Source organism: Chiroxiphia lanceolata, chromosome 9 (genome assembly GCF_009829145.1).
Source record: "Chiroxiphia lanceolata isolate bChiLan1 chromosome 9, bChiLan1.pri, whole genome shotgun sequence".
Taxonomy (NCBI): domain Eukaryota; kingdom Metazoa; phylum Chordata; class Aves; order Passeriformes; family Pipridae; genus Chiroxiphia; species Chiroxiphia lanceolata.
Window position 1 is genome coordinate 21,349,581 of NC_045645.1, and position 27,733 is coordinate 21,377,313.

The window sequence follows — 27,733 nt, forward strand, 5'->3', positions numbered from 1 at the left end:
TAGGAAAACATCCAGGCATTTTGGGTAGCAACAAATGGTAATGGTACACGTTAACGTAACTTTACTGTAAGCCTTTGCTATAAGCTCACGACTCCGTGGATCAGATCAACTCTTCTCTACCTACGTTGTGGAGAAATTAGTTATGAAACTACAACCAATGACCACACTGGGTTTACCCAATTTCTGGTTAGGAAAATAAAAAGCTGATGTGCAATGAATGGTATTCCCCAGAGCTGAGACCACGCAGTGCCACCAAGTTCTCTTTTTTTCCTTCATCACAAAACATAAAATATAATTAAACAGGAACAAAACAAAACAAAACAAAACCAAAAAAAAAAAAAAAACCAACCAAAAAAACCCAAACAAACAAACAAAAAAAACCCCAAAAAAACCCAAACAAACAAACAAAAAAAACCCCCAAACAACAAGAAAATAAACCACCAGGACATCTACTTCATTTTTTACTTCACATCTAATACTTACAAGCAGATGTGAGCATTATCAACTGAAAGTAAATGGCCCCTAACTCAAAAGAGGCAGTGCAGGATCATTAAGTGAGTAAAAATCCTTTAGCTCTACAACTGCACTTGACTTCTATCTCTGACTTGAATATTTAATTTGCACTGTTGATGACAAAAATAGCAGCACATTGGTCCAAAAATCCAAGACCAAGCCGTTTTAAGTTAAGTGGAAAAACCAATGTTGCCAACAGCCTTTTAAGGCTTTTCATAGGTAACTAAAATATCAGTGACTAATAGGCCCAAGTAACTGTAATAGCCATATACTATTTGGCTCTAGAGACAGTATGATTTTATACCTGTGCCATTTAAATCTCAAAATCCTAGCACAGGTAGAGGGAAGACAAGCAGAGAACCCAGGCAGCAAACAGGTCAAAGTGGGAGAGGGATTCCCTTAAAATTAGATGTAGTGCAAGCATGAGAGAGCATGGTACAAATTACATAGATTGTGCTTCAACTTCTCCTCTCCCCCCAACTCCTGTCATCTCTCTGCTGTACTAACAGAAAATTGTTGTGCTTTTCCTCTTTGGAAGCCTCCAGGTTTTGCAAAAGATGGAGGCCAAACAAACAAAAAAACCATGTTGCCTACCCTTCTTTGGTCATGAACAATTTCACTATCACATGTTCTGCAGTTTTAATATGACTTTATTAGTGAAAAGTGATTATATTTTGCTCTATTATCTCACTGAATAAATTCAGTGAATAAAACACGAAAGATTTGTGGATAATCTCAACTGTTTCAGTTTTATTGAAGATTTTTCCTCCTCTCTCCTCCTGGAAGGGTATATAACTTTTTATAGTAACAGTTGCTTTTTGTTGTGTTGATTTTGGAGTATCTCTTGCACATCTGCCCAATCTTCCTGGAATCTGTTAAACCTGAGGGAATACTAACACACCAGTATTCTCTACTTCAGCATGACTTTCTCCTGCATCATAGCCTGGATTTCCTTTGCAGTAAGAGTGTGACTAAAATGATCACAAACTATATGACCTGAGTATATGCACTCAGTATTTTCACAGCAGTTGCCTGCTTTTACATAAACTAGCCTTTTAAGTGTCACCAGAGAGTTAGCTACACTACACATTATGTTATGTGCTTTTAAACAATTAGATACTTATTTCATTGGTGGCAGTTGATGTTTGATCTCCTTGTTTGTCTTTTTAAAATCACAATTGAATACTGTACATTATTTCAAGACATCTATCACAGGATCCCTACTAGGAGGGTCTACTGCTATGTTCATATTAGATCAGCTATATCATAAAAACACTCCATGCTCAGTTACACATTCTTTAGAATACTTAAAAGCAGAGCACACAAAGGTTTTTTTCTTACAATAACTGAACACCATCTGAACTCCCCACAGGACCCCAAATCCAGCTCTCTGAGACCAGGGAGCATCTATTGCCATAACAGACATGAGAACTAACCCTCAGATTCCAATTTCTGCAACACATTAGTTGCAAGCTTCCTTCAGAGAATAGGGATAGCAACAATTTGTTGTGGTGCGCTAAGCAGCAAAGACTGTTGTTCCAGGAGCATGCAGGGCTCACAGAGCCCAAAGAACAAGTACCAACATTATTTGCTTATTCTGGCACACAGGTAAGAAAGGAAGAACCTGACAACCCTGAGGTAGTGAAAAATGACTCTCCAGCGTGGAATTCATAATGAAAACACTGTCTGGCACCCTGAGTGCGTGGGAGGGCATTTCATGCTCTGTCAGGAACTCAACGCAGCAACAATGAAATTTACTGACAGAAAGGTGAGTGGGATTGGGTGAATACTGCAGATCTCCAGGAAAATCAACTTATATATAGTTTTAAAGAGCATGATTTAAGAACGTTCCTGTTTCTATGTAATGAAGCCCCTCTTTTTTCAAGCATAGTCTGAAAAGAAGAAAAATCTGTGCTATTGTACTTGAAACAGAAAGTCCTTACCTTGTAACAGCTGATATCAATATTCATACAGAATGTACACATTAAACATACTCATGAGGTTACCTGCTTTCATTTCTTAACCTATTCTGTAGCTATTTACATGTTGCTATTTACAGAGCTTCTCCTCTGATTCCCATCCACTCCACATACACCCTGCTTTTTCTCTAATCATTGAGAGATCAAAGTGTCTCTGCAAACTGGAGCACAAAGTTCACGTCAAATTTTCATATGTTATGCCAAAGCATCTGGAAACAGCTCCTTTACCTCTAACTATTAAATGCAAGTTTCACCATTACAAACATTTTGTAACCTGTGTTTCACAAGGCTGTTAAGTTTTATGACTCTATTGGCAGTATACAGCTGCTACTTCCACCACACTCTGGGTTTTTCTGCCATTTTCTTTAAAGAGTTGAAAACTATCAGAATATTTACAAAAAAATACAGTTGCCTTCACCAGGTATCTCATTTTTCCCTTCAATCTTATTTCCTTGAAGGCACATTCATTTACAGTTGACACATTTCTCTTGTTCCCTCCACTAGCATGCTTAAATAGTCATTGGAATCTGTCATATGAAACAGAACATTCCATCTTAAGATGACAAATTGAAAAACAATTGCTTCATAAATTCAATTGAAGCATTGAAAAGTAAGAGATAGGGTTTACGGAGTCATCCCAGCCATAGTTTATTTAACTCTCACCACTAATAAGTACTTGCCAGCTTCTGACATCTCAAGACAGCTTCCACTATGCTTAAATGTGTCAGAGGCAGTAGAAATTGCACACAATCACTCCATCACTTATTTGGGCATCAGTTTAGAAAAGAGTGATTCTAAATCATGTTCTAAAACATATTTTCCCCTTTTTGTTTTCACCTGTAATCATTTTAAGATCATTTGTATTTTGTACACCTTTAGGGAGAGCAGTTCAACTAATTCTTTTGGAAATGGCAGAATGACATGGTTGCAGTAGCAGGAAGAATCTGCAGCACTGTTTTTTTGGCCTTTTGCATAGATACAACTTCTGTTCGAGGAAGCTGGAGATGTACAACTATCCTGGAGTTGTTATTCACAGGAAAATATAATGAAGGGGAAAGTTGAAAAGCAAAGAACAACTTGAAAAAGATACACTTTCTTATTCTCACTACTGTTACTAAGAATCAGAATTTCCTAAGTAATAAGTACATTATCAGACGTGCAATTGAAATCCCATGAGACACTTACAGATATTCTCCACTAACTGTATAAACAGCACACTTAAAGGCACACAAATAACTTAGCATACATTTTATTAACGCAATTTTATTAATTTAAACACGGTTGTCATTTCCCCTTCCACTTTCCCAAGTAGCCTCAAGCTCACCAGCTCAGAAGTTGCCTACACATGCTCATTTGCACAGGCTGGTAAAACACACAGCTCAGCCCATCTAAATACAGCATATTCCGACCTCAAGTTGTATGTGGCGAGTTTCCACACAAGCACCCAATGGAAAGGGCTGAAGAGCACAGCCACAAGGCACCCAAAGCATGGCTCCTATTGCAGGATTGCACAGGCTTGTTCAACTCAGCATCTCCACCTCTGCACAGGCAGCTGTTCCCACACACACAGTTTGTCTCGCTAAAGAATCCCACACAGCAGCGTCTCTCAAATTTGTCACTGCATTTTTACCTGGTAGCTTTCCAAGAGAGGTGACCTAGACTAGAGAAACCATTGCTTGTAGACATTAAATCACTAAAACTGGAAAACCAGTGCCAGGAACAATTATTTCTGCTGTATTATGGCAACAAACAGTAAAAACCAAAAACAGACCATGTCTCTACATCCAAATTGACTTTGTGAAGAGACATTAAATACTAAGTAAGTGGATAGAATACAGTATTTTTTTAAACCCAATTATTATACTTATAATCCAAAATAAATTCTGTTAAAATTACAATTAAAGAGTACCAGAAACACTTTTTTGAGTTAAATTCAGTCTTAATTCAGAACTTGTTTACGGGGTATTCACTGATGTAACAATAATATTTTATTATTTCTTCAAAACTAGACTATATTAAAAGCAGGATATCTTTATGTGGCACAAAATGTGAAACTCTCAGCAGCCAATTAGAACATACAATATTTTAAAAATTTTGTGCATTAGGCATAGATAGCAAAGATTTGAGCATTAAGATACCTGACTTAAACACCCTAAATAAGACATTGCTAGAGCAAAAAAAAAAAACCTAATTTTTATTCTTCTGAACTTGCACAATCAAACAAAATCTCATTTTTAATAAGCTAAATTTTTATAAAAGGACCACATTTTACCAAAAGCTTTATCTTAAATATGATTTGTGAGAACGAAATCTGTTCAGCAAAACTAAAGAACAAGTGGAATTACCAGGTCACTTAATTTTATGCTCAAAGGACTTAAAACCAGACAAAAGATTCAGAAAAATAATTCAGTATTTTAGTTAATGGTAATCGCTGAGCCATTTAAAACAATCATATTGCAGCCCTGATTCACGCTTGCATTCTTACACCATCTTTACCTCTATGCCTACTTATAACAAAAGCAATACATAAAAATTAGGTGGTAAATTTAAGATCTCTTAAAAAAAAAGCAATAATGCTTCAAATATACTAAATTTGAATAAATAACTTTTTAGTGCTACTTCAGGTAATTTTTAGACTTTTTCCTGTGAAATTGGGGTAATGATACCCTATGAGTCAAAAGAAGAAACTGAAGTTGAACTAAACACATGTTGGCAATGACAGATCAAATAGATATGTAGGAGGCTGTGAGCAACAGACAGGAAAAAGCTTTTACATACAGAATAACTAATCACAAACTTACAGATTATACTGTAAATATACTGTGTAAATTAGAACAGCCACATTAACCTACCACAGATGTGTCTGAGCTTTACAGCAGGTTAGAAAAAAAAAAAAAAAAAAAAACCAACTAATTGTCAAAGAAAAAGTTTACAGGGGCAAATACCTGGGTGAATGTCAAGCATCTGAGACTGAAGAAGCACATTGTGTGTCATGTGGTCTTACAATTGTCAGGCCCAGGGTTTCCAAATCCACACTATTTATGCCAAAGCGATTTCACCAGATGGCACTCGCCTACAGTTTGCCTTTGCCATCTTCTTGCATTTCCTTTACCTTTAATTCAGCATCTTTCAAACCATTTCTTTTCCATTAATTTATCTTTGCTTTTCACAGCCTCAGAACTTTCCTACCAGGGATTTTTCTCTGCCCTTTATTAGCCCCTGCAATATAAACCTCATTTTTCTGCTTTCTTAATTCTTCCCCACCGCTTTTTCAGTAATGATTGCTCATTCATTAGTCACAGCTCCTACACCACAGCTGCCATACAAGTCTACTATACTCAAGCAGCACACAGGTGTTACTCAGGATATAATTCAAAGGATCCTTACCTTTCCAAAATCTCTCACGTCAAACAGATCAAATGCTTCAAAAAGTTCGCTTTTCTTCATTCCAAATATTTCACAACATGCAGAAAGAAAAGTCCTTATATTCTTCAAGCAAAGAAACTAGGAGAAAGAAAATAAAAATACTAAGTGTCAAATGTGTCTATTAGCAACTTATTTGCTCACATTGGTCGCAAACACATTATATAATTCAGTGATACAATTACTTGTAAGTCAGTACTTACACTATGCTGTGATCTTCCACTGGTTCTAATTCAGCCATAGAAGTTCCCTTCAGACTCAGAAGTGTTAACCAAATTCTGAGTAGACACTTTGAGAACAGAAACTATTTTCTCTCATTTTACATAAACAAAGAAACATGGCAATATGCTACCAGATATGTATTAATCTAAAAACAGACATACTTTTCAGTTCCCCACAGACAGCATAGAACAAAACAATTTACCTGAATAAAATTATATCAATATATGAAAGCTATTCTTCATGTATAAACCAAGTGTTTTCAGCTGTTAAAAGTCTAGTTTGAATGTTTAATGAACACATGTGCCCTGTTTTAACACACTAAAGACATTATGGATACCAATTCTCCACCTGGAGCACAGGAGCAGATGAAATCTGCAGTTGTGAAGTCATTTACAATTTATCTAGTAGAGATTTAAGATACTCAGACCACCTTGATTTCTGTACTGAATCCACATGCATCAATGATCATCTGAGTCTGGAAAAGAATAAAGATTCTGCCACGGTGCTCTCCTTAAAAGGCTTTTATTGCATTTTCCTGTAGACTATTTCATTTTAAAGACCTTACCAGAACAAAAGGTAGTAGCTGTCAACAGCATTGCCATAACTTAAGAGGAAGAGCTAAAAAGGGCAATGTCTATTCTTGGTAATGATTAGCACTCTAAGGTACTAGCAACTTATGAGGACATCAGTACCATGAAGATGCTGTTGTAGAGTTTTATGATCCACAGTTCAAAAGCAAATACAAAATTTATAAGCAATGGTATTTCAAATGACCCAGCACTGTGCTTTGAATATGCATTTTAAAAGAAGTGATACAGCAACTCAAAATTGAGTTCCTAGAGTTCTCCATGTTATAGGGGATTCATGAGGATCACTTAAAATTACAATGGATTATAGAACTGCTATCTGTTCCAACTCAATGTTTTGATTAAAGCAGTATTTCTGATATTAATACTGAGTGTCACAGCCATACCCTTCATGAGTGCCACGTAATAAATACCCAAACTGCTGACTCAGACAAAACATGTCACTGCTTTACCTTTAGCATGAGACAACAAAGCATCAACAGGGAGCCCTACTTCATGTCTTACACAGAACTATCTAGACAGACATATTAAAAACAGAGCACGTGAGAGACCAGATTTACAGCAAGGTTACACAAATGAAAGCACTGATTCACCAACAGAAGCTAGACAGCTCTTGCAGATGGTTGTGGACATCAGGACAACAGCCAACAAACTCACTGCAAAGCATCACAAAAGCAGTCCCTGTGCAAATCAAAGCTCCCAGGAAGACACCTGTGACTGGTAACTGGCACATCAAGTGTAAGGGGTCCCAGATGTACCAGGTGGAGCTGTAGCCTCCATATTTTCTCCCACTCCAAACAGCCTCCTCAGGCTGTGCCTCCCAGCTCACATGGGACAGCCACTGCTGGGCTACATACTGGGCTGCTGAAGGAGAATGCAGCATTTATGCCAGACTGCTTTTATGCCTAGTGAAACTTTAAAAATTAGTCTAGCTTGCTCAGTCAATATGGAAGCTTATCTGGTTTTGCAAATATTATAATTTTGACGCCAAAATTGCAAGGTTAGAAGGCCAAGACATGTACAACATACATGCTTCTTCCACCATGAGAGTGGCAGAAGGAACCAGAAGAGGAACTGGTTTGGGACTCTGCAGCTCTAAAAACAAGGTGGCACATACAAAGTCATTACTGTTTCCTGTTTGCTTTCCCCAGGCTTTTTATTATTTGTCTTAAAAGCTATCAGTGGCCACTATGTTTGTCCAATGCACAATACTGATTAAAATTTGGAACACCCATCTATTTTCTTACATCAAAATTCTCAAAACCACTGACAGATGTGATCCTCACTTGGAAAACTCAGCTACCTTTTTAAAGCCAAAGTTTTGAGTTTAGATTAGTTAGTGCTGACATCTGCCACTGCACAGAAAGCTTAGAGCTGCATTAAGTTGTTTACCTCTAAAGAGAGCAAGAAGTTAAGGGAGAGACAGGAGCTGTCATGGGTCTAAAATCTGACCTAGATTCACTAGAGAGCATTTTAGTGAGTTACACTTAGCTTCTCCATAGAGCTAAAAGAACCGTTTAATGGATAAGCAGTTATGCACAAAGTGCCCTTTCCCTTCTGCAAAATGTCTCCAACTATTCTTAACAGAGGACTCCTACAATGAAAGATAAAGATGGCAGCAATTTTCAACAACATTTATTAGTTTCCTCAAATTTCTTCAAATTCAGAGGCAGTTTTGTGAAATTGGCCTTTTGTTTAAATTATCGTTACTATGAATTATATGTGAGTCAATTGGAAACCATATTACAAGAAATTACAAGCCACATGCTTTAAAGGAAATGCTAAAGTACCTACACTGTAAGTAACAAATTAAATTATTTCGAATATTCTAACAGAGAGACCAAAGAAGACTGTTGTCCCCTGTTGTCCCCCACTTTTTTTTAAATATTAATTCATTACGTTAACCTGTACCATTACATTAAACAGGTTTGATATAATTATAATCTAATCTTCAATAACCATATGAATGACAACACAGCAGTTATATTACATGTCTTGAGGACTCTAGAAACCAAAGAGTAAGCATTTGTCAAATCTGCCTGCACTTGAGAAGGGACCATATCATCAATGAGTGTGTGCCAACCAGTGCCTTTAGCAGAATAGGCATCTTGACATAACAGTCTAAACCATGAGAGTTCAAAGACCGCTTAGTGAGTTTTAGTTGAATGATTCAGTATCCATCAGTTTTCTCTTGTAAAATGAAAATGAAAGCCTTATTACTAACTATCGAGCTAACTACAGCAGCTACAAGGATAAAACTGTGAGACTACTAAAACCAAAAACATGCTAATATTTAAATTAATTCATTTTTCAATAAAAAATGTATGAGAAAAAAAACTCTTTAAAAAAACCCTTCATTATAAGCTACTCATGTTTTGGAAAAGTTATTTGATTATATTATCCAGAAAACTTTCAGAAATATTTCCAAAACTTCATAATGCAATCATCTAAAGAAACAATTTTCCTCATTGAAAACAAAGATTTTTATCGCTGTGGTTACTGTATGAAGTAGTACAAATTAGTAAGAGAAACCTCCAAATTAAAAAAGAGCATACTGCTAAAATCTAGGAAGTTCTATAAAAGACAACTCTCCTCGCTGGCAATAAGAAAAAGGCACCATCAGTCTTCAGTCTCTCATTAGTAAGTACAGTCCTCGGGATATTTGGAAACCTACTGCATTATTGTGTTTCTTTTTCAAAGGAAAACATTATCCCTCAGCAAACCACAAGGGATCATTAGAGCAGTTGGGTACCCAGTTCTCAGAGATGCAAGGAGTGCTAAGTATCTCTCACTTGGTCTGATCTCTCAAAGTTTTCTCCACAGGAAACATTGTCTTTCAGTACAAGAACTGGTCTCTCTTTGTTAAAAAAAAAAATAACATAACAAAAACATTCCCTTGGAAAAGTTCATGATGCCTTTTTTCATTCTGCCTCCCTTTTTTTAATTGCAGGGCTATATCAGGAGACAGCAGTCCAGAATTCTTAATACACAGATCAGTAAAAATATTGCAGTAGGGCAGTATAAGCCATCAGTCCAAAAATGTTAACACCATTGGAAAACATAACTTCTCCCTCACTCATCTGCAGGCACAACCGTGAGAGGAGAGCACATCTAGCACACAGAGGGACAGAAATCACAACCCATACCCATCCTTTGATTGGGGTTCAGGATCCTGAGAACAATTTTCAATATTAACATCTATAAATTATCAAGATATTTCTAAATCATCCTAATGTTTCACAGCATAAGGCATACTACTACAAACCCATAACATTGTCATTGTCAGGGCTGCTGAAATGGCATAAGTCCTGTGATAAACCACTGTGTTTTTATGGAATAGATTAGAGTTTTAGTGGCCTCTGCTCCATTCTGCACTGAATTTAATTTTTTTAAGAGGCACTAACTGAACACTTATTGAAATGAAAAGCAAGTTTGGAAAAAAAAATGTCTACCACCTAAAAAAAGAAGGTATGGTTTATATAATTGGGGCTCTATTTGTCTGAACTTTAAGCACAAGAGAGCAAGCAAATCAAATTATACCAAGTTCCACAGAAAAAGCATGCTGTTTTCTACCATAATATTTGCCACTTCACACAAAAGAAACATTTATTTGAGGTTTTTTCCACACAGGACATGGTTGTGTGCTGACAGAAATGCATAGAAATATTTTACAAAGGGTACAGAATAGAAATGACTAATTAGACACTAAAAGCACAGGCAGGGCTCTGACTGCCCACAGGGAAGACAGATTTCTCTAACCAGACCTCTAATAAAGTGAAAGATAAAATGCAAAAATAAAAAAAAGAAAATATAAAAGTCATATAGCCTCTATTCATATAATCTAAGTGGTATTTCTCAGAAAATGTATTTTAGCACTGAAGTACTTCAATGGAATACAGGTCTGTTTGTTGCAGACCATAATATTCACTATCTAGATGTATCCTTTGTACTAAAAGCACTTCTACAGGCGTTCAGAGACCAGTACAAAGAGCTCTGATGATTAAATTGTGCCATGAGACATTTATATGAAATTCCAACATAGTAACACCAGTCAGGCGAGTGAAAACTGAAAGGCCAAGAAATGACAAGTATTCAGGAAAGACAGAGTTCTAACTCACTTTTTTTTTAATTACCAAGAGTGGTAAAAAAAAGGCTATTTGCATTCATTTCAACTTCTACCTCCTTTTTATTGTGGCAATTGAGTCACAAGTGTGGTTATTTAGTCACAAGTTTGGGAAGCTGGCAGTTCCCTTATATTTGTATCTGGATCAGACAGTCATACAGCATTTAGGACAAACCAGAGAACATACTAAAGCCTGAGTGATCTAAGTCTAAACAGGTGCTAGGGTATAAGGGGTATTAAAACCAAAATGGATCACCATCACTCAGTGTCAGGGAAGGTGTTTTTTCCAAGTGTGATTCACTTTTGCTGACACTGAATACCCATGCCTTCATCACTGCACTGTTTTTTGGCATGTTGTGTTCCCAACCCCACAGAGACTTCAGGAGCCTCCCATTAACTGCAGGAGAACTGAGGCCAGTTGCTCCTAGTCACCATCACAATGTGATGAAAGAGTAAAAACAAAGGAAAAAGGACTCTACGTAGCCCATTGTCGACTAAATCCACTTTAGTTCCTGTGGAAGAGACAAGGCATGTCAATGACAGAAAGTCAAGAAATCTTCCCCTCCTCTTCCTCCTCTAAATGGCACCACTTTATAAACTACACTGCTGCAGCTATTTGCCTGTGCCTAAGTCTTTAAAGAGCCTTAGAGGCAAAACCAAAAAGTGATAGCATTTTACATAACAGCAGCATTTTATGGCAAAAATAGCTGAGGAAAGGCCAGACATTCGAAACCAGTATATAAATAGGAAATAATGAGATGAGCAAATTTGGCTTCAATTTGCACTTCTCAGACGGTACAATCGCTTTCTTTTTTTAATTTGTAAAATACTGATTTTGCTCACAAGGAGCCACATACAGGTTTGTGAATATGGGAGGTTTTTCTATTGGTAATTTGTGGTCTCAGAAAAGCAGAATTATACAAGGATAAAAGGTAGAAGAATAGAACAGATCACTGCCATAACACTTAAATGCTCTTTTCTACACCCTCAGTGCTTACTGCAAAACATGAGCTCCTGACCTTTCCTGTCTGTTTTTTGGATGCTGATGAGAACAGATTAGCTGGGAATCTCTCAGTTTGACTTCCACCCTGTTCCTCAGAATGTATGCAAAAAGGAAAATAATGGACTTATACCTGTTGAGCATGAGGAGAAATGTGAAAATTGCCATAATGGATTTAACTGGAAGAATTGGTTTTCTACATTCTGTCACCAAGATTCATATGTGCAAGTTGTTTCAGTGAAAGAAAGCACCGAAACAGAAGAACTTACCTGTGAAAAATTTCTTTCAAAGAAATTGATTAATGCCCTGAGGGTTGCAGATTTTCTTTTCTCACTTGTTTTAGTATTTGTTGCAATAACTGTGCTGATAGGAGCAATATAAATTCCACACAAGTGCTGTTTGAATCCTGCTAAGTCCAAATTTGAGAAAGATCCTAGAACTTGCTACTGCGACCAAGCAGCGCCATCACCTCTAGTCAGCAACTGAAGATACTGTGACCACAGTAAAACTGTACAGCAGCAAGACCAAAATTGTACCTTGAACCTACATAAAGGAGAAAGCAACAGTAACTAGAGATACAGACCCAAGGGTTTCATCATCTCCTACAGGAAATGTTTAGCTTCCTCAAAATTCCTTCAAACACATCCAATAACAGGGGAAAATTAGGTACTTAGAGATACAGCTGCTCATATATCAAGGGCTCCTTTCTGTGAGCCAGGTTGGACCGTTCCCCAGCACACGCCATCCTTGACAGAACAATCCCAAAAGCAGGGTTACCAAAACAGGAGCACCTTATACCTCTACTAGATGACACTTTTTTTTTTTTTGAGCTGTGTGTTCATTAACACCAGATTACTAGGTAATCAGACAAAGGCCCACTGTGGTACTGACAGAATTGCACATTCAGGGTTAACACAAATCATACCTGGCTTCTTCACAGATTTCAGCAGCCAAAGTACATTAGATTAGTTCTGCTCTGCCAAAAGGACTAATTATCACTATATGCAGTAAAAAATAGTTGCAAGGATTTCTAAGTGAATGAAGTATGGACCCCCTGATGAAGTCTTAATTCAACATCTATTAATGTCTTTTCATAAGAGGGAAAAGAGCAATATCAGAGTCAGGAATGGCATTTGTAACATTTTTCTTTTTCATATGCATGCAGCTTTTCTTAGAGTCTTTTCTTTAAATCCAGAGTCTTACAGAGTGCAGGCAAAAGGGCCACAAGGAACTTAAAGACCAAGTCAACATGAGAAGATGAGTGCTCCTATTTTCAGTAAGCAAATGAAAGCTACCAGGCTGTCTCCAGAGATTTTTTTTTTTTAATTTAAGTGCCACAACACCCCAAGTCAGCATTATTCTTTTTTTTTTCACTCTTAGATAAAACCTATTAATTTGCAAATTACATTTAAAAAATAAACCAATGCACACAGGAAAAACACATCACCCACAGCAAAGGAATTCAGTTTTAGGTTCTGCATTTGGTCTCTTGTTCTGCAAACACCATCTCGATCATTCAGATGATCAATATTTTTAAAGCTCTAAGCAGAAGCAAAGAAGTCAAATGTTAAATACCTCCTACATTTAGCTCTACAAAAAATTACAAAGCAGGTACACTAATAAATATGGAGGAGACAGCACACTGAGTCCTGGAAGAAGCAGGCTCATTATCAGTATCTCACCAGTTTACAGCCCATACCTTAGCTCTTTGTATAGTTGCTTAAGAACCACTTTTGGGTAACAAAGCATTCAAGACTGATACCATTACAATACTGTGAAGAATTTTACTAAGAAATGTGCTGCGTACAGAACAACAGACACTTCTTAATTCACAGGTCTAAGGAATAGCTAAGGAGATCTGAAGTGTTATTACCTTTCTAGATGTGTGCATTCTTTGAAGGCCTACACAATACATAAAATGCTGTATGAACTATAAAACATATTAAATTCCTTTGAACCACTGCTAACACTGTATGAATATTAATAGTATGTTCTTTATTTGCTCAGTTAATGTAGTAATTAAATATTCATAGCAAAGCTCTTCTTAAAATTCCTGACTACTATTCAATTGTGTCTATTACATTTTGGCTTGAGTATGAAGTTTTGTTTATGTACATTTGCTCTTCTCTGTGCTTCAAAGAAAGAAAATGGAAATTGAAACTTGAAAAAAGCTGAGGAAGCATAAGGGATGCTCAGCTTTTATTAGTACTGATATGGAGTGAATAGAGGGCAGGAAAAAAGAACTTTAGGACTTGTTTTGCATTCCCAGCTCTCTCCTTGGCTATGATGGCACTATAACAGTGGCTGAGCAAGCAAGGGTGAAGAAGCATTTAAATTCTCTGTGTCCCTTAAATACTCCAACAAGCCATGAAAGTGGCAACTTCTTCTCAGTGGTCACAGAAACACATTGACCAAACACCTTCTATGGCTATCACCTGCATCAGAACAGGAATCACTGGGCTGCCTGAAAACACAAGAAACCCTTTCTCCTTTACTATTGCAAGATGAAAACTAGGAGAGATTCAGGAAAGCACACAGTCACTAAACAGATGGGAATATTTGGGCCATAAAACCTCAACTACTGGAATTATGTAAGTGTAATTGGCAAGAGGCATGGGTGGGGGAGTTCAGGACAGCATCTGTTTGCAAAGGGTAATTTTTAGAGTAGCCCTTTGTTCTCCACTAGCAAGATTTACCTAAATCTATTCTGCAGTATTCGTCAAAAAGAACAGCAATTGTAACACAGTATTAAACATACAAAGCACACAGAGATTACCTAGGGGGTTCCTGTATTTAGTTATCTTTTCAAATAATTAGTCTTACCTGTCTTATATCCTGAAGTTACATCCCTAAAAGGTCTTTCACTGAAGATCTCGGTGTCTTACAAACAAATGCAAAAAGAAGGAAGACAAAGGGAACATGGAAAATAGTCCTGAGGAGAATATGAATAGGAGGAAGACAGCAACAAGGAAATGAAAAGATGACCACAGGAAAAAGGAACAGGAAAGGGACAGACACACACTGAAACAAAAGTTTAAAAAGAAAATCAAAATAGACAACAGAGAGAAAGATCAAGGAGGAAAGAATGCTAATATAAAAGGAGACTTGAGTCACTATCGATTAAATTATGGGAAACATGAAATAAAAGCCAAACAAGGGAAAATAAATGTGTTAAAATTTTGGTGTTAAAATGCTCCAGACAAAACTATTTATAAAACTGTCATTTAAAGACAGTGGTCCCTGTGCTGTAAGGTGTATTTACAATTTTGATATGTAAAGCTGCCTTCTGTAGGAAGCAGAACTCTAAAGGACACTGATTTTCTACTTGGATGTATTGACATTGGTCCCAACTTAGGCTTCCTAATCACTAACATTTCAACTTAACTGCAACCTCAGAAACCTCAAAAGTCATACCTACCTTAAGTATTTAAACTTATTCAGGGCAGGGGGGGACCCTAAGGTCTACAGCCTTGCTGATACATTTGAAAGAAAAAGGGATAGAAAGCCTCAAACAAATTAGCACTCAGTGTTTTTATAATCAGAGAAAAAAAATTATATCCACACTGAAAGCATGAAAAACCTTACAGCTACAGTATGAAACAAATCTTCACATCTGTGCTAAAGAGAACATCCAAAGCATCTGTTCCATATCAGTAGCTTGGCACACTGACAAACTGCTTCCATTGTATCTTAGTATCTTTTATTCATGTCCATGCTTGGTTTTTAGAAAGTCTGTAATAACATGACAAGACCTCTTATTTTCCCTATACCTGTGCAAAGAAAATTAATTTTGGGGTGTAAGGAGCCCTATGAAGGTGTGACAAGAGGCTGTCACACAGACTAAAGGCACACAATTCACCTGAAGGATCCACACTTGACTCCAGCTCCATTACAGAAACACAATCCCTTTCCCTATTTCTATCCCACACCTAAAAGTAAGCAGCACCGAATTCACCATTTGAACTAGATCTCCTCTGTGAACAAATTGTGGCTCTAGTACCCCGGACACAGGCTCTGCAAGCCAGACCCAGACTTCAGCTATATAATTCCTTTTACAAATACCTGCAGTGTGGCTTTAAAATCATTTTTTAAGTTTGCATATACTAACTTGTTCTTTTCTAAGCACTTTAAAAGTCTCAAAAGCTGTCAACACTGACTCTTGCATGGAAAGTCAACACAAGTAGGGAGGTTGATGACCTTCACAGGGTTAGTCACTATCTATTAAAGCTGAACCCATATAACGCCTGTGCTCTTCCATTTCTTATCAGCAGATCACAGATCATGTCCTAGGTCTACAATTTCCAACAGAAAGGAACTGTATTCTTATTAACATTCACTAGTGTCAACATACATGACTCATTAAACACTTCAAATATTTTCTGGAATTGTGTATGTGTATTCTTTTCCAAACTCTTATCATCAGAGAATAAATTCCTAGCAAGACTTGAAGGATCTAAGTACAGCTCTCTACAAATTGCCAATGTGAATACAACTGTCCTCTAGTTACCTATTTGAAAAATCCACTGTTCTATTTTTGCTGGTGTGTCATTTAAGGTTTGCAGTTTATTAGACCATGCTCCCCGTGGCAAGGACAGGGGTTTCCAATATATTCAGGGAATACTTCAAGGATTGCAAGTCAAGTAAGTAGAACAGATAAGTCCAGAAACCCAAATCACAAACCAGTGGAAACAGCCATGAATCGAAAACAAACTCATCAGTAAATTTGCAGGATTGGAAGTAAAGATATCCTGGGGTGCTACATCCTCCACAGTTATCTACAGGGTTTCTGTTCTGAGGAGTCTGGTCCAGATGATGATGATGAGATACTGAAGTAATTGAAACAGTGGTTTGATCTACAACTGCAATTCCTGTGATAAACAGGATACAAGAAGAGTTCTCATCTTCCAAAAATTCTAAGACAGTTAAAATACAACTCTAAACCTGCAGAGACTAACATCTTTTTACACACAACTGTTTTCTACCATGTCACTCCAAAATTCAGCCAGTGTTAGGCAAACTGCCCTTCATTTCTTCAGTGATATATAATAAAGGAATTCAAAGTGAAGTATTAGTATAATGCAAGAATTGATAAGTTTGAAAACAAATCTACCATCAGCAACCTTAATTTACAACACTAACTTAAAATCAGATGACTCTTTGTGAAGCTGCAGGAGGTTTCCTCCCTTAAGAAGGCTGGCAAACAGTGAAAGGTTAACCTGACACAAAAGCATTTCACTTGTACACCATCATAGGCACTTGCTGTCTAAAAGGCTGCATTCACTCACCCCAAGCTGTCTGCCAAAATGAAACGCATCACTGAAGGCAGCCCAAATTTGTGTGAGAGATGTGTCAAAATTGCATAAATATCTACTTGCACTAGTATGAATTAACAGCTGTGATCATCTCAGCAGAGGCAAGTGAGTGAATGCTCATGGAAATTCAACTGTCACCTCTATATGTGGCCCATTTCATGCCACAGCTAAATCATACTGATAACCTGCCTAACAGTTACTGATGAAGTACACCAAGGAACAGTCCAAAACTATTTCAAAGGATATCCATTTGCCATCTCACAAAGTAAAACAATCATGAGCACAGTCTCATAAGAATGAAGGATATTTATGAAAAGAAGAAAAAAAAAATTAGAATCCTAGAGCAACTGTCAGTATTTATTAGACAGCCTAAAACAATCAAATTCTGAATAAACCAAATACTTTGAAAGCTGAGCAGCAGAGTATAATTTAGCATTATCTGGACTCAGTCTGCTGAGTAATTTGATGCAGTACAATCAGGGTTTTAAACTGAGTATGTGGGTACCAGTGAGAAGTCTGCATTACTGAACCATACCACGTGCTGAGTCTTAAGATACTAATATCATATTTTTCTACAATTCAATTAAGAAAATTATTCTTCAGTTACCATAACATAGATGGCTGTTTCAAACAGCTCATTATAATCAGCATGAAGGCAGGTTTAGTAAAGAACTCAACATAATTGTTAAGAGACCTGGTCTTTTAACATGGGAGACCCTACAAAAAGCACACACAAAAGCTGCCTTTTCAACAAGAGAGCAGCATGAAGCCCAAGATGCAGAGCAAGTTTAACACCTCCACACAGCCTCCAGTGCACTGTCTCAGTTCCCATAATAATTAAATCCTTCATCAGTGTAAAAGGCAACCAGCAGACCAGCAGATGCTTTCTTTTTACTGTATATTGGCAGTTCCTGCAATATAGACTACAGAAATCGAGGGTGCTGATGAAGCCCAGCAGCAGCTGTTCAGAGCAGGGGGCAGAATGAGATGTCACACACAAGAGCCCCCCTTCAATAACCACCCGGGGAACTCTGCCTCCTATACCTTGTCAAGTACAACTGTCTTGCCACCAGATATTTTCACTCTCTTGCTACACGACCACCTTGGGAAAAGAACTACAAAACATTCTACCAAAATAATAATTCCAATGATGAGAGTACAATGTGCTTTGAGTTTGGGCACGTTATTCCAAGTGTCCATAGGTGATGAACTGTGTTAAGGATCAATTCAAAGTAAAGAACTCATCTCAGTCTTTAAGCTACTGACTTACAGCTGAATGACTTTAGGAAAACACTATATATATATATATATATTGGTGACCTCATGAAAAGCAAATTTCTTGAAGCACTCTTAAACACACCTGTAAAAGGTATTCCTCAACCCTGAAAGAAGGGCTGTGTAATTTATTACTGTTAGTTTCATGCTTATATTTTCATGTCTTTTAAATTCACAAATAATATACACATGAGTGCCAGAAATATTCTACCAAGAGGACCTGAGAACTGTTATCTTAGGAAGTCCTCATGCAGTGCTCTGCTAGTCTTCTGAACTTAGTGAAGAGAGCTGGATCCTACGTGTTTTATTCATAAAATTAATCCTATTAAAATGTAAGGTGGTCATACATGCAGAACAAATCAAATACTTAGCTATTTCGCAGCAGCGTATGATAGCATGACACAGAATTTAACTTGGTTTTACAAATACATCCCTATTGCCTTAAATGTAGGATCATCAACAACATTAAGTTTAAAATGGCACTCCAAAATCATAGCAAGACAATGGCTATTTGCACGAATCTACATAAAAATCAACAGTCACTCTTGTCATGGCTAAAAATTTCTACATGAGCAGTAACCCATTACTGGTTTTAGCACTGATGCATACATAAAGGAAAACACAACAACCTAACATAGGGACAGTAAAAGCATCTGCCTGCGAGTTGTAGGCAAATATTTTTTTAAACCTATTATACAAAAGAACACATTCAAAAGCAATACAAGCAGCTGCTATAACATATTTCCAGACCTCTGAACAGGCATCAGCTTACTAATTGCCTAACAGAACATCACTTTAACACAAATGAGTCCTTAGGTGTTTTTTAAATAACATATTGAATGAAAACATGGGAGCTAAGCTATAAGAATATCTAAGAAGCCCAAATTCTGTCTAGAAAGCCTAGTTTTATATCTGCTTTTGTTAAGTATTGTTTTGTTCCATAGACTATTCAGCCAAATAAAACAAAATCTAAATGAAACACAATATGATCCTGGATTAGTTACTATCTTCTAAAAGACATAATAGCTTATTGAGACAACAAAGCAGGTGGAGATTAGAAAGAATAACAAAATCGATATATATGCAATTTGTAATTGGAATAACAATGACAGATCTTCCTCTGCCCTTCTGTGGAGATGGTTCTCAGCACAGAAGTAACAATAGGGATTTTCAGACAAATGGACACAACAATACTGCAAGGTTGATTCTTGGCTTTCAGTCAGATAAGCAGAATAGCAGCATGGAGTGCCTGTAGCAAAAGACAGACTTGTTTGATTTGTTGAAAGATGATAATAGAATGTGAAAACTAGACAGAAAAATTATTGAGCAATGGTCTTTTAATGGATCAGAATAAGTGAGGTTATGTGAAACAAGGACAGGAGAGTAATTGGGCAAAACAATTAGAATAGACCCTTGCAACTACTTTTCTGGCTCCATTATTCAGGAAATATTTGTATTCAGATCCTGTTTGCTTTTTTCAGGAACTAGCATTTTTCTATTTGTGACAATAATATGCTACTTCTCAATATGTGTTCCTAAAAAGAAAGAAGTCATTATACAATAAGTACTTGACCCAGTCAGACTAATTATTTATCTCTTGCACTGCTCTCTTATTTCTAAATGAAAACACAAGAGCAGCTACGGGGGGTATTTTCTTTACCAAGGACTGGAAACTCACGAGTTTGTGACTCATTGTTCCGTGGCTGCAAACAGCTGTGCCACCCACGGCTGACCAAAGTGACTGAGCCTCGGAAGGTGACTCACAGGTCCACCAAAACCTGTGTGCAGATCTGCTACCAGCAAAAGGCCACCCCATCAGGAGTGGAGCATCTCCATACAAATTCTCAGCAAACTCTCCCACAGCCACTCTGCTCAAGTTTTCCCACCGGTTTCAAAAGTCTCCTCAGGGCAGAAAGGGGCAGTAGTTCTGACTTGAGACACAAGTTATCCAGACATCTGCTAAAGCCTGTTAAGTGCACACACTGCCATCAGTAAGCAACATAAACTATAGTTTGTAGAAGTCTGATCTCTGTAATTCACAGAGAAAACTACTCCCTAAGGATGGCAGGGGGCCAATAAACTGCCCGCATTCTATCCACCTATGACAGCAACACCAGAGCTAAGAGATGCAACTTCTCAACACAGAATTTATATTTTAAGTAAAAAACAAGCAAAACCATCAACTGGATATTAGGGGTAATACTTATCAGCCTACATAAGGAATAAGTGATAAACATAACAAAAGTTTTTACTTTGCTTTTGTAAATCAGTAGATCTAACCAGCAGGAAACAGTTTCAACCTCAATAGATTTTAAACTTTTAAAACCTCTGAGATACGTTCAAAGCATATTTTAAAGGGAAGTCCATTAGCACGACTGCTACTAAAAAGTAGACTGAAAATAATATATTTGAGGTCAATCCTGCAATGTCATCAGAGAGCTGGAGTAGAAAATAAGTCTTAGATCCTCCGGCTCAAATGACATTGCCTTTTTAATACCACTATGCCTTGCCACTCAAGGGTATTCCTGATTAATTTTTTTGACAGCAGCAGAGAGGTAGCAAAAATTAAACTGTCCCATCTCCATGTCTGTCAAAACAAGACAAGTTACTGTCTGCTAAATGTGGTAATTTCTTGAACAGAATAGAGGACACTGAAGAACATGCATAGGAAATTCAAGAACCTCCTAACACAACAGTATGGAAATCACTTCTTTTTGTCAATGACTCCTGTTTTGAAAACTTCAAGTTTAAAAAAAAATAAAAATGGTTATTTCAAAGCCAGCTGGGGGGGGGGGGAAGGAAACATCTGCCATTCATTTATTTGTTCCTTCTAATTGTTGAAGACTTCTACTCCAAAGAAGGTTTTAGTCACCCTAAAGCAACCATCAGTGTGTTATCATTACTACCAAGGGAGTAGACATAACCAAAATATTTTTTTTACATTGACCAAAAAAAACAAATTAAAAAGAAACCCACAAACTATTTGGTCATCCTGTGTCCTTCCAATAAATCTGTAGCCATTCAAGATCTCCAGCTTACTTTCCCCTTGGGATACTAACTGTCAATAAGTGAATAGAGAGACGTGATAATAGTTGGAAAAGAATATGACTAAAAGTAGAAGAAAAATTTTAAAGGACTTTCCCTAGTTAAAAATCACTCTCACAACTATAAACAGTGAATAAAGTGAAGGAAGCATAAAAGAGCAGACTAGACTTCACAATGAAAACCTTCATGATAGAAAACTAATAAAAAGCCACTTCCTTCACAGCAGCTATTTCAATTCTGAAGGGGTACATGGGGAAAATTATTCTCAAGTTAGGAAAGATCCAACACTGAAGTAAAAGAGTGAGTGGAGCTAACTGGAGGAAGAAAGAAAACATGGAGTTTGATGCCCAACATGAGGGAGCTGCAGGATGGGCATGCTGGCTAGTAGGACTGGCCTATTTCTGCCTTGCAAGCAACACTGATAATCAATCTGAAAAGTGGTTAAAAATAACTACCATTCCCATCTCCACCTGCTCCCTGAGGACACAGCCCCTGAATAATATTGCTTAAGCATTGCCGTGGAGGCACAAACCTCCAGAGGCTGGTGGCAAGGACAGGATTGAAGTGATGCTGCTTTTGAAAAGAACAAGTTTCCAGTCTGATTCACCCTGCAAACTTCCAGCACCACCTTTTATCCTCATCACTCCCCACCAGAGTTCTCTGCCCAGTCCATCTGGAGCAAAGAAGCAAAACAATTCTGGGGACACCCTCACATATGCTGCAAACCCCTGACTGCAACGGGAAGGAGGCAGAAGTTTTTAAAGTAATGGGTAAAAGCAAAAACAATCACCATTTACAAAACGTAGTCACTGAAAAGCAGCTTAAAACAGCCCAACATGTAATGGATCGGTCAAGAGCTGTCTGATCCCTTGAAACCTCTGTGTTCTCTGGTCCTCAAAATGTAACTTCCACTGGAGCCTTCCTGCCCAACACTCTCCTTTATGCAGGAAACAGCTTCCGGAGGAGATGAGCTCTTATCCATGTAGGAAGCATATTTCAGAGAATCTGTAGAGGGATGAAGTCAACAGGGCAGGGCAAACAGTTGGAAGGAAGAAAGAGGATCAGGAAAGAAGTGAAAGAGGAAACAGATGCACTGGCAAGAGAAGGAAATACAAGTGGGAGGGGGAAGGCAAATGTAGAAGGTGAAAGTAATACAGTCCAGTTTGAGAGGACAGAGCACAAGTTGCAGAACAGAGATGAGTCGAAATGGGTGAGAATTATAGACAAGGAGAAAAAATAATTTAAAAAATAGCCCAGACCTGTCAGAGCAGTATTTCTTATTAGTCACAGAGCAGTCTGAGTTTCTGATAGAGAAGATCAAGCCACCTGAGTCAAGGTAGAGAAGTGCGAGAAACACATTTTCAAGGGAAAATTGAAAAAAGGTTGTCACTAGCAGACCTGTCAGGAAAATGAAATATCCAGCAGAAATCCTCACATTTCAAATTCTGCTGCTCTTTCAAATCAAGATGAAAGGCATTTTAAGTTCATTAAACTTTAACATGACTTTATTGAAACACTGGATTTTGAGGCCAAACTCTAAAGCTATTCAGCACTAACTAGGAAAAGCTAAATACTACCACATTTCTTTTCCAAATAGTTTTAAGAACATCTCCCAAGAATGGCATTGGTGCAAAACATTTTGAAGACTAATTTTCCTGTTGAACTGCTTAACCACAAATTTTAGATTAGACACATTAGATGAAATCACTGTTCCTCACTGGAATTAAAAGATACATCATTTAGGAGTTATTCCCGAACCTAAAGAATTTAGCAAAATATAATTGTGGTCCTGCATGTTGAGCCACAAATTTGGAAAAACATTTTTAAGACTTAGAAAGCCATTCCCCATGCTTGCCCTCCCATTGCATGGAAAGAGACATGAGTTCTGAGCTAGAAAGATCAAGTCTTTAATTAATATGACAACTACAGTCAGAAAACCTACACAGAGAAATTCCACCAAAACACCAATTCTGCCCCCAAAAAGACCATCTCAACCTTTCTTCACTGCTAATCAGAGATCACATGAACTCACAACCACTGTAATACTACAGATTTAAGAATTTACTCCTCAGGCCTATTCCTAGTGAGGTGTGCTAAGAGAATGTTACAAAACACATTCTCTCTCTTGTTTCAGGAGTTTTTTAATTAGCTTTCTTATGTTTCTCCCATTGGTCATGGCAAATAACTCACAATCTCTTTTAAAAAATCTTTTTTTTTTTTTTTTTTTTTTTTACTTCATAGCAGGTATTTTTAACACTAGAGAATAATCCACATTACAGTAATATTGCTAGAGCTTGTGCTCTTGAAATAATGTGATGCGCTATGGGGCTTACAAGCTACAAAAACCTACATTCTCAGAAAAGAGAATGCATACAGTTTAAATTAATCAGATTCCCCAGGGGTCTATGAATCTGAGCAATTATAGCTAGGAAGACACACAAATTTGAAATATGCTCCAGTCTGCTGCTCAGGAGCTTCTCACAAGCAGCTGCCCACCCTGTACCCAGCATGGCTCTGCCATTCCCACATCTGCACCCTCTCCCATCACCAAGTCCACATTCACATGCAAATCATACCCATCCCAGTCAGCAAAGCCTTTCATCTCAGCTGATCAGTTTACCAGGGTCTTCAGCAGAAAGGGAAAACTATAGGCCTCAGATACAACTACAGAGACATTCCAATAGGATTACAGGCATCACTTCCTTAAAGCTTCATAAAACCTGCAACAGTACAGTGACAGTAGCTATCAGCACTTTCTGGGGCACAGTCCTTCTAACCAACAACACTGCTTGAAGGCATCACTGAGAACAACAAATGCGAAGTCAAACCTCAGCTTTTACAAAGACTGCCATCTGTTCTGCAGACTTACAGTGAAACCAGTGGCCTCAGCATAACCCACAGAGAAGATGCATCACCATAGTCAGTGCTGCCAGCCACAAATGCAAAATGAATGAACAGCAGACCCTGAATAACTTTCTCATGACTCCTTGTAGTGATTAACATCAAGGCAAAACACTTCTTTGAGACAGATAAAAAGAAGATCAGGACAGGCAGAACTCAAAACAAAATAGCTCAAGTTAATCCTGTTGAAGACATAAAACCTCAGGACAATAAACACCTGCTAAAGACCACTGAAGATTTTAATATAAAAATGCTCTCAAAATCCCCTAGAACTGAACAGCCCTAAGAGAACACACACATCTCAAACAAGCCCTCTAGGTATCGCACAAAAACTATTTCATATCAAGCATTCAAAACCCTAGGCGAGATCCACAAAAAAAAAAAAAGTAAAAGGAGGGTGGGAAATCAAAGCTCAGCAGGAATTCTCAACAACAGTTAAAAATAAGCACTTGCCAATTCAGAAAGCTATGCAATACAACCTGAAATCCTGCAGCACTTTGTGCACATGGAGGGTCAATCAGTAAGAGAAAGTGAAACAGCAAAACTGGTACTGCTGTGAAATGCAAAACTTGAGCTGCAAAGTAGCATTAAGAAGTTTTCAAAACACACACCTCAACATAAGTTAGGTTTTAAAACCTTGGTAGAAATCCCTTTTCAACCAACCAGAAATCAACTGACCGTAAGCCCAAAGGCAGCAGCCTGCAAGGGCACTTCAGGGAGTCTTAATCTTTTTTGAGAATAAAAGATGCTGCAGGCAACATCAATAGTTTGAACGTTCTCTCTGGTGTTTCCTACACTCTACTTATTTTCCAGGAAAAAGAAATTCAAAGCCTGATCTAAATTCTACAGAGATAAGTAGGATTAATGAGTGTTCACCTCGAGTTACAATTCACATGGTGGGACTATGTCATCACCATATCTCCATCCACAGACACCCAAAATCTGTGGGGACATTAGTGCAGGGAAGGTGTGGTCCTCCATCTACCTTTAACTATCTCTGTGCTGGAATCAGACATACTCACTTATAGATTCTGAAGGATTCAGAGGAAAAAATACCATGGCCCTCATGGCCTTCAATCAGTTGATATAAGGCAACACAGCTACATGAGACAGTAGTTGATGAGAATCTGAAGTCAATCACTGGAGCATGCAAGCATAATTTAAATCTTGACTGCTAACATGCAAGGAAGACATAAGGAATTACACAAGCCGTGAGGATGCTGTGGTTATTACACTATTAGTTTAGTGTGGGCAGGCAAAATAACACATTCATTTTTTAATGTATCAAATTTCCCACCCAACAGTGAAGTGAGGTTGCTTTGATAATTAGAATTTTTAGGGGCCAAGCTCTAATCATTGTTTGAGTTGATTCTAAGGCTGCTTTCCATGTAGAAATAGTACGAATGAAGGAACAAGCAAGGATAAAAAGTACCCTAACTGCAGACTGTACAGCACATACGCTTATATAACTCAGAAAGAAATAGGTAAAATTGATGGTATTAAGGATTAAAGGGCATATCTAAGGATTTTGGAAATACAAATCATTTTGTCCTGCTAAGCATTAGCAGTTAAAAATGTGCTTTAAAAATGCTTTGCTTTGATGGCTGAGGTTTTGTTGCTGGTTTTTTCCCGAAAATATTTTATTACAGCAACAATGTCATATATATATATATATATATACACATTTTGTTTGCTTCTGCAAGGCAATCATACTGTATTCTCTGCATAATTTAAAATAAGTTTCAAGTGATTTTTAGAAGGATAGAATAGTGAAAAAATGGGTACTGAGAGATGAACTGAATACCTACTAACCAACTATAAAATAAAATTCTGATTGAAAGTAAAGGCAATTTAGAGGCCCAAAATATTTGGGATTGTAAAAACAGCTGAACAATACTCATAGGTCTGCAAGAACACTTTAAATAGTACATGAGTGGCTTTTATACAAATTGCTACAATAGCACTATATTATGAAATTTGAGACTAATGTTTCATGTTCTGAATATACAAAGAAACAAATATCCTACTGAGTCCTTCAGTGTTTCATGTTACCAAGACATTCACTATTGTTGTTTAATACAGGATGAAAGAAAGGGTCATTGACTGATATTTTTCCAAAAGATAATGTTCTCACTTGACAATGTAGTGAACTGAAGCCAATAGCATTCAATGAGCTTTGAGGGAACATCTTTCTCCTACATATAAAAATTCAAAACCTTACTATAAAGATGTCAGTTCAGATTTCATTTTACACATCATAAGTCTTAGCAAACAGCTGGTAATTCACAATGCCTCAAATCTTAAATATGGCTTGTCAAAGCAAAATAAGAGGAAAGAAAAGGTAGCTCCCGATAATGCCAAGTACATTGGAAAGTGCAGGGGAAAAAAATTAATAGCCAATTTGACAAAGTACACATCAATTTGTACTTTTTTGTGAAAAAGAGTTTTTGAAATACTGAAATAATACAATGTAAGGTAGTAGAGAACATTGCTATGAAGTATTATGGAATGACATGGAAGTACTGCAACGCTGCTTCAGAGCAGCAGAAAGGAGAACAAACAAAAAAAATCAAAGGTTTGCGATGGGAGTTTTTGTTCAATCTGATTTTTAAAGAACTATAGATACAGTTTGAGCATTGAGGGAACGAGTTCAAAAACTGACACCTCTATATCAAGTAAAACTTAAAGAAGGTAAAACTGTCAGTGATCTAATAAAACAATACATATTCCTCTGTACACGAGGCACGAGCCAGTACTTCCCTGCCTGCAAGAGGCAGTGACTCGTGGAAGGCATATGGAGGGGAGCACACTCCAGCAGGTTTCCTTTGCACCCACAGGCACTTGTCCTATTCCTGCACGGGTCAGCTGCTGGTCAGGGAGCAAATGTTACTTCAGCAGAAGGGTCTCCTTCCCTGCCTGCCTGTATTTTACCAATATCAAACTGTGTTCTGAAAGTCCCTCCTGCCCATGCCTCCCACCAGCCTGCCAGCTGCTGCTCCCAGTTACCCTCCTCCCCAACACCCACACCAGTGAAGCCCAGGCTCAGCTATGCCAGGGCCAGGAGGTGCCAGGCCCCTGTTGGCATGGCCAGGATGGATGCACCACCACGCTCCCTGCAGGATCATCCCCGTCACCCCTGGCAGCTGCCTCGCCTCTCTCTCACCTTGCAGCCCTTTCTTTCCTTACCCTCTGTATTTCCTCCTTTACAACTATGATTTAATCAACTCTTTTGACCTTCAAAGGAGAGCAGAAAGAGAGGCATGTGAGAAATCCAAGATCCTCTATCTCACCAGTGCACAAACTGTACCACTATATTATGCTAACCCACTGGTGCTGCAGCCTGGAAAATCACC

The 27,733-nt window shown here is 37.7% G+C and overlaps 1 protein-coding gene across 2 annotated transcripts in view; it reads right to left on the bottom strand.

The window, feature by feature from the left end:
- Positions 1–27,733, bottom strand: part of VAV3 (vav guanine nucleotide exchange factor 3) — a 156,708-nt gene that overhangs the window by 121,956 nt on the left and 7,019 nt on the right. For both annotated transcript variants that reach the window (XM_032696978.1, XM_032696979.1), the window contains exon 2: positions 5,880–5,996. In XM_032696978.1, the coding sequence (XP_032552869.1) occupies positions 5,880–5,996 (117 nt within the window). The remainder of the gene's footprint in view (positions 1–5,879; positions 5,997–27,733) is intronic.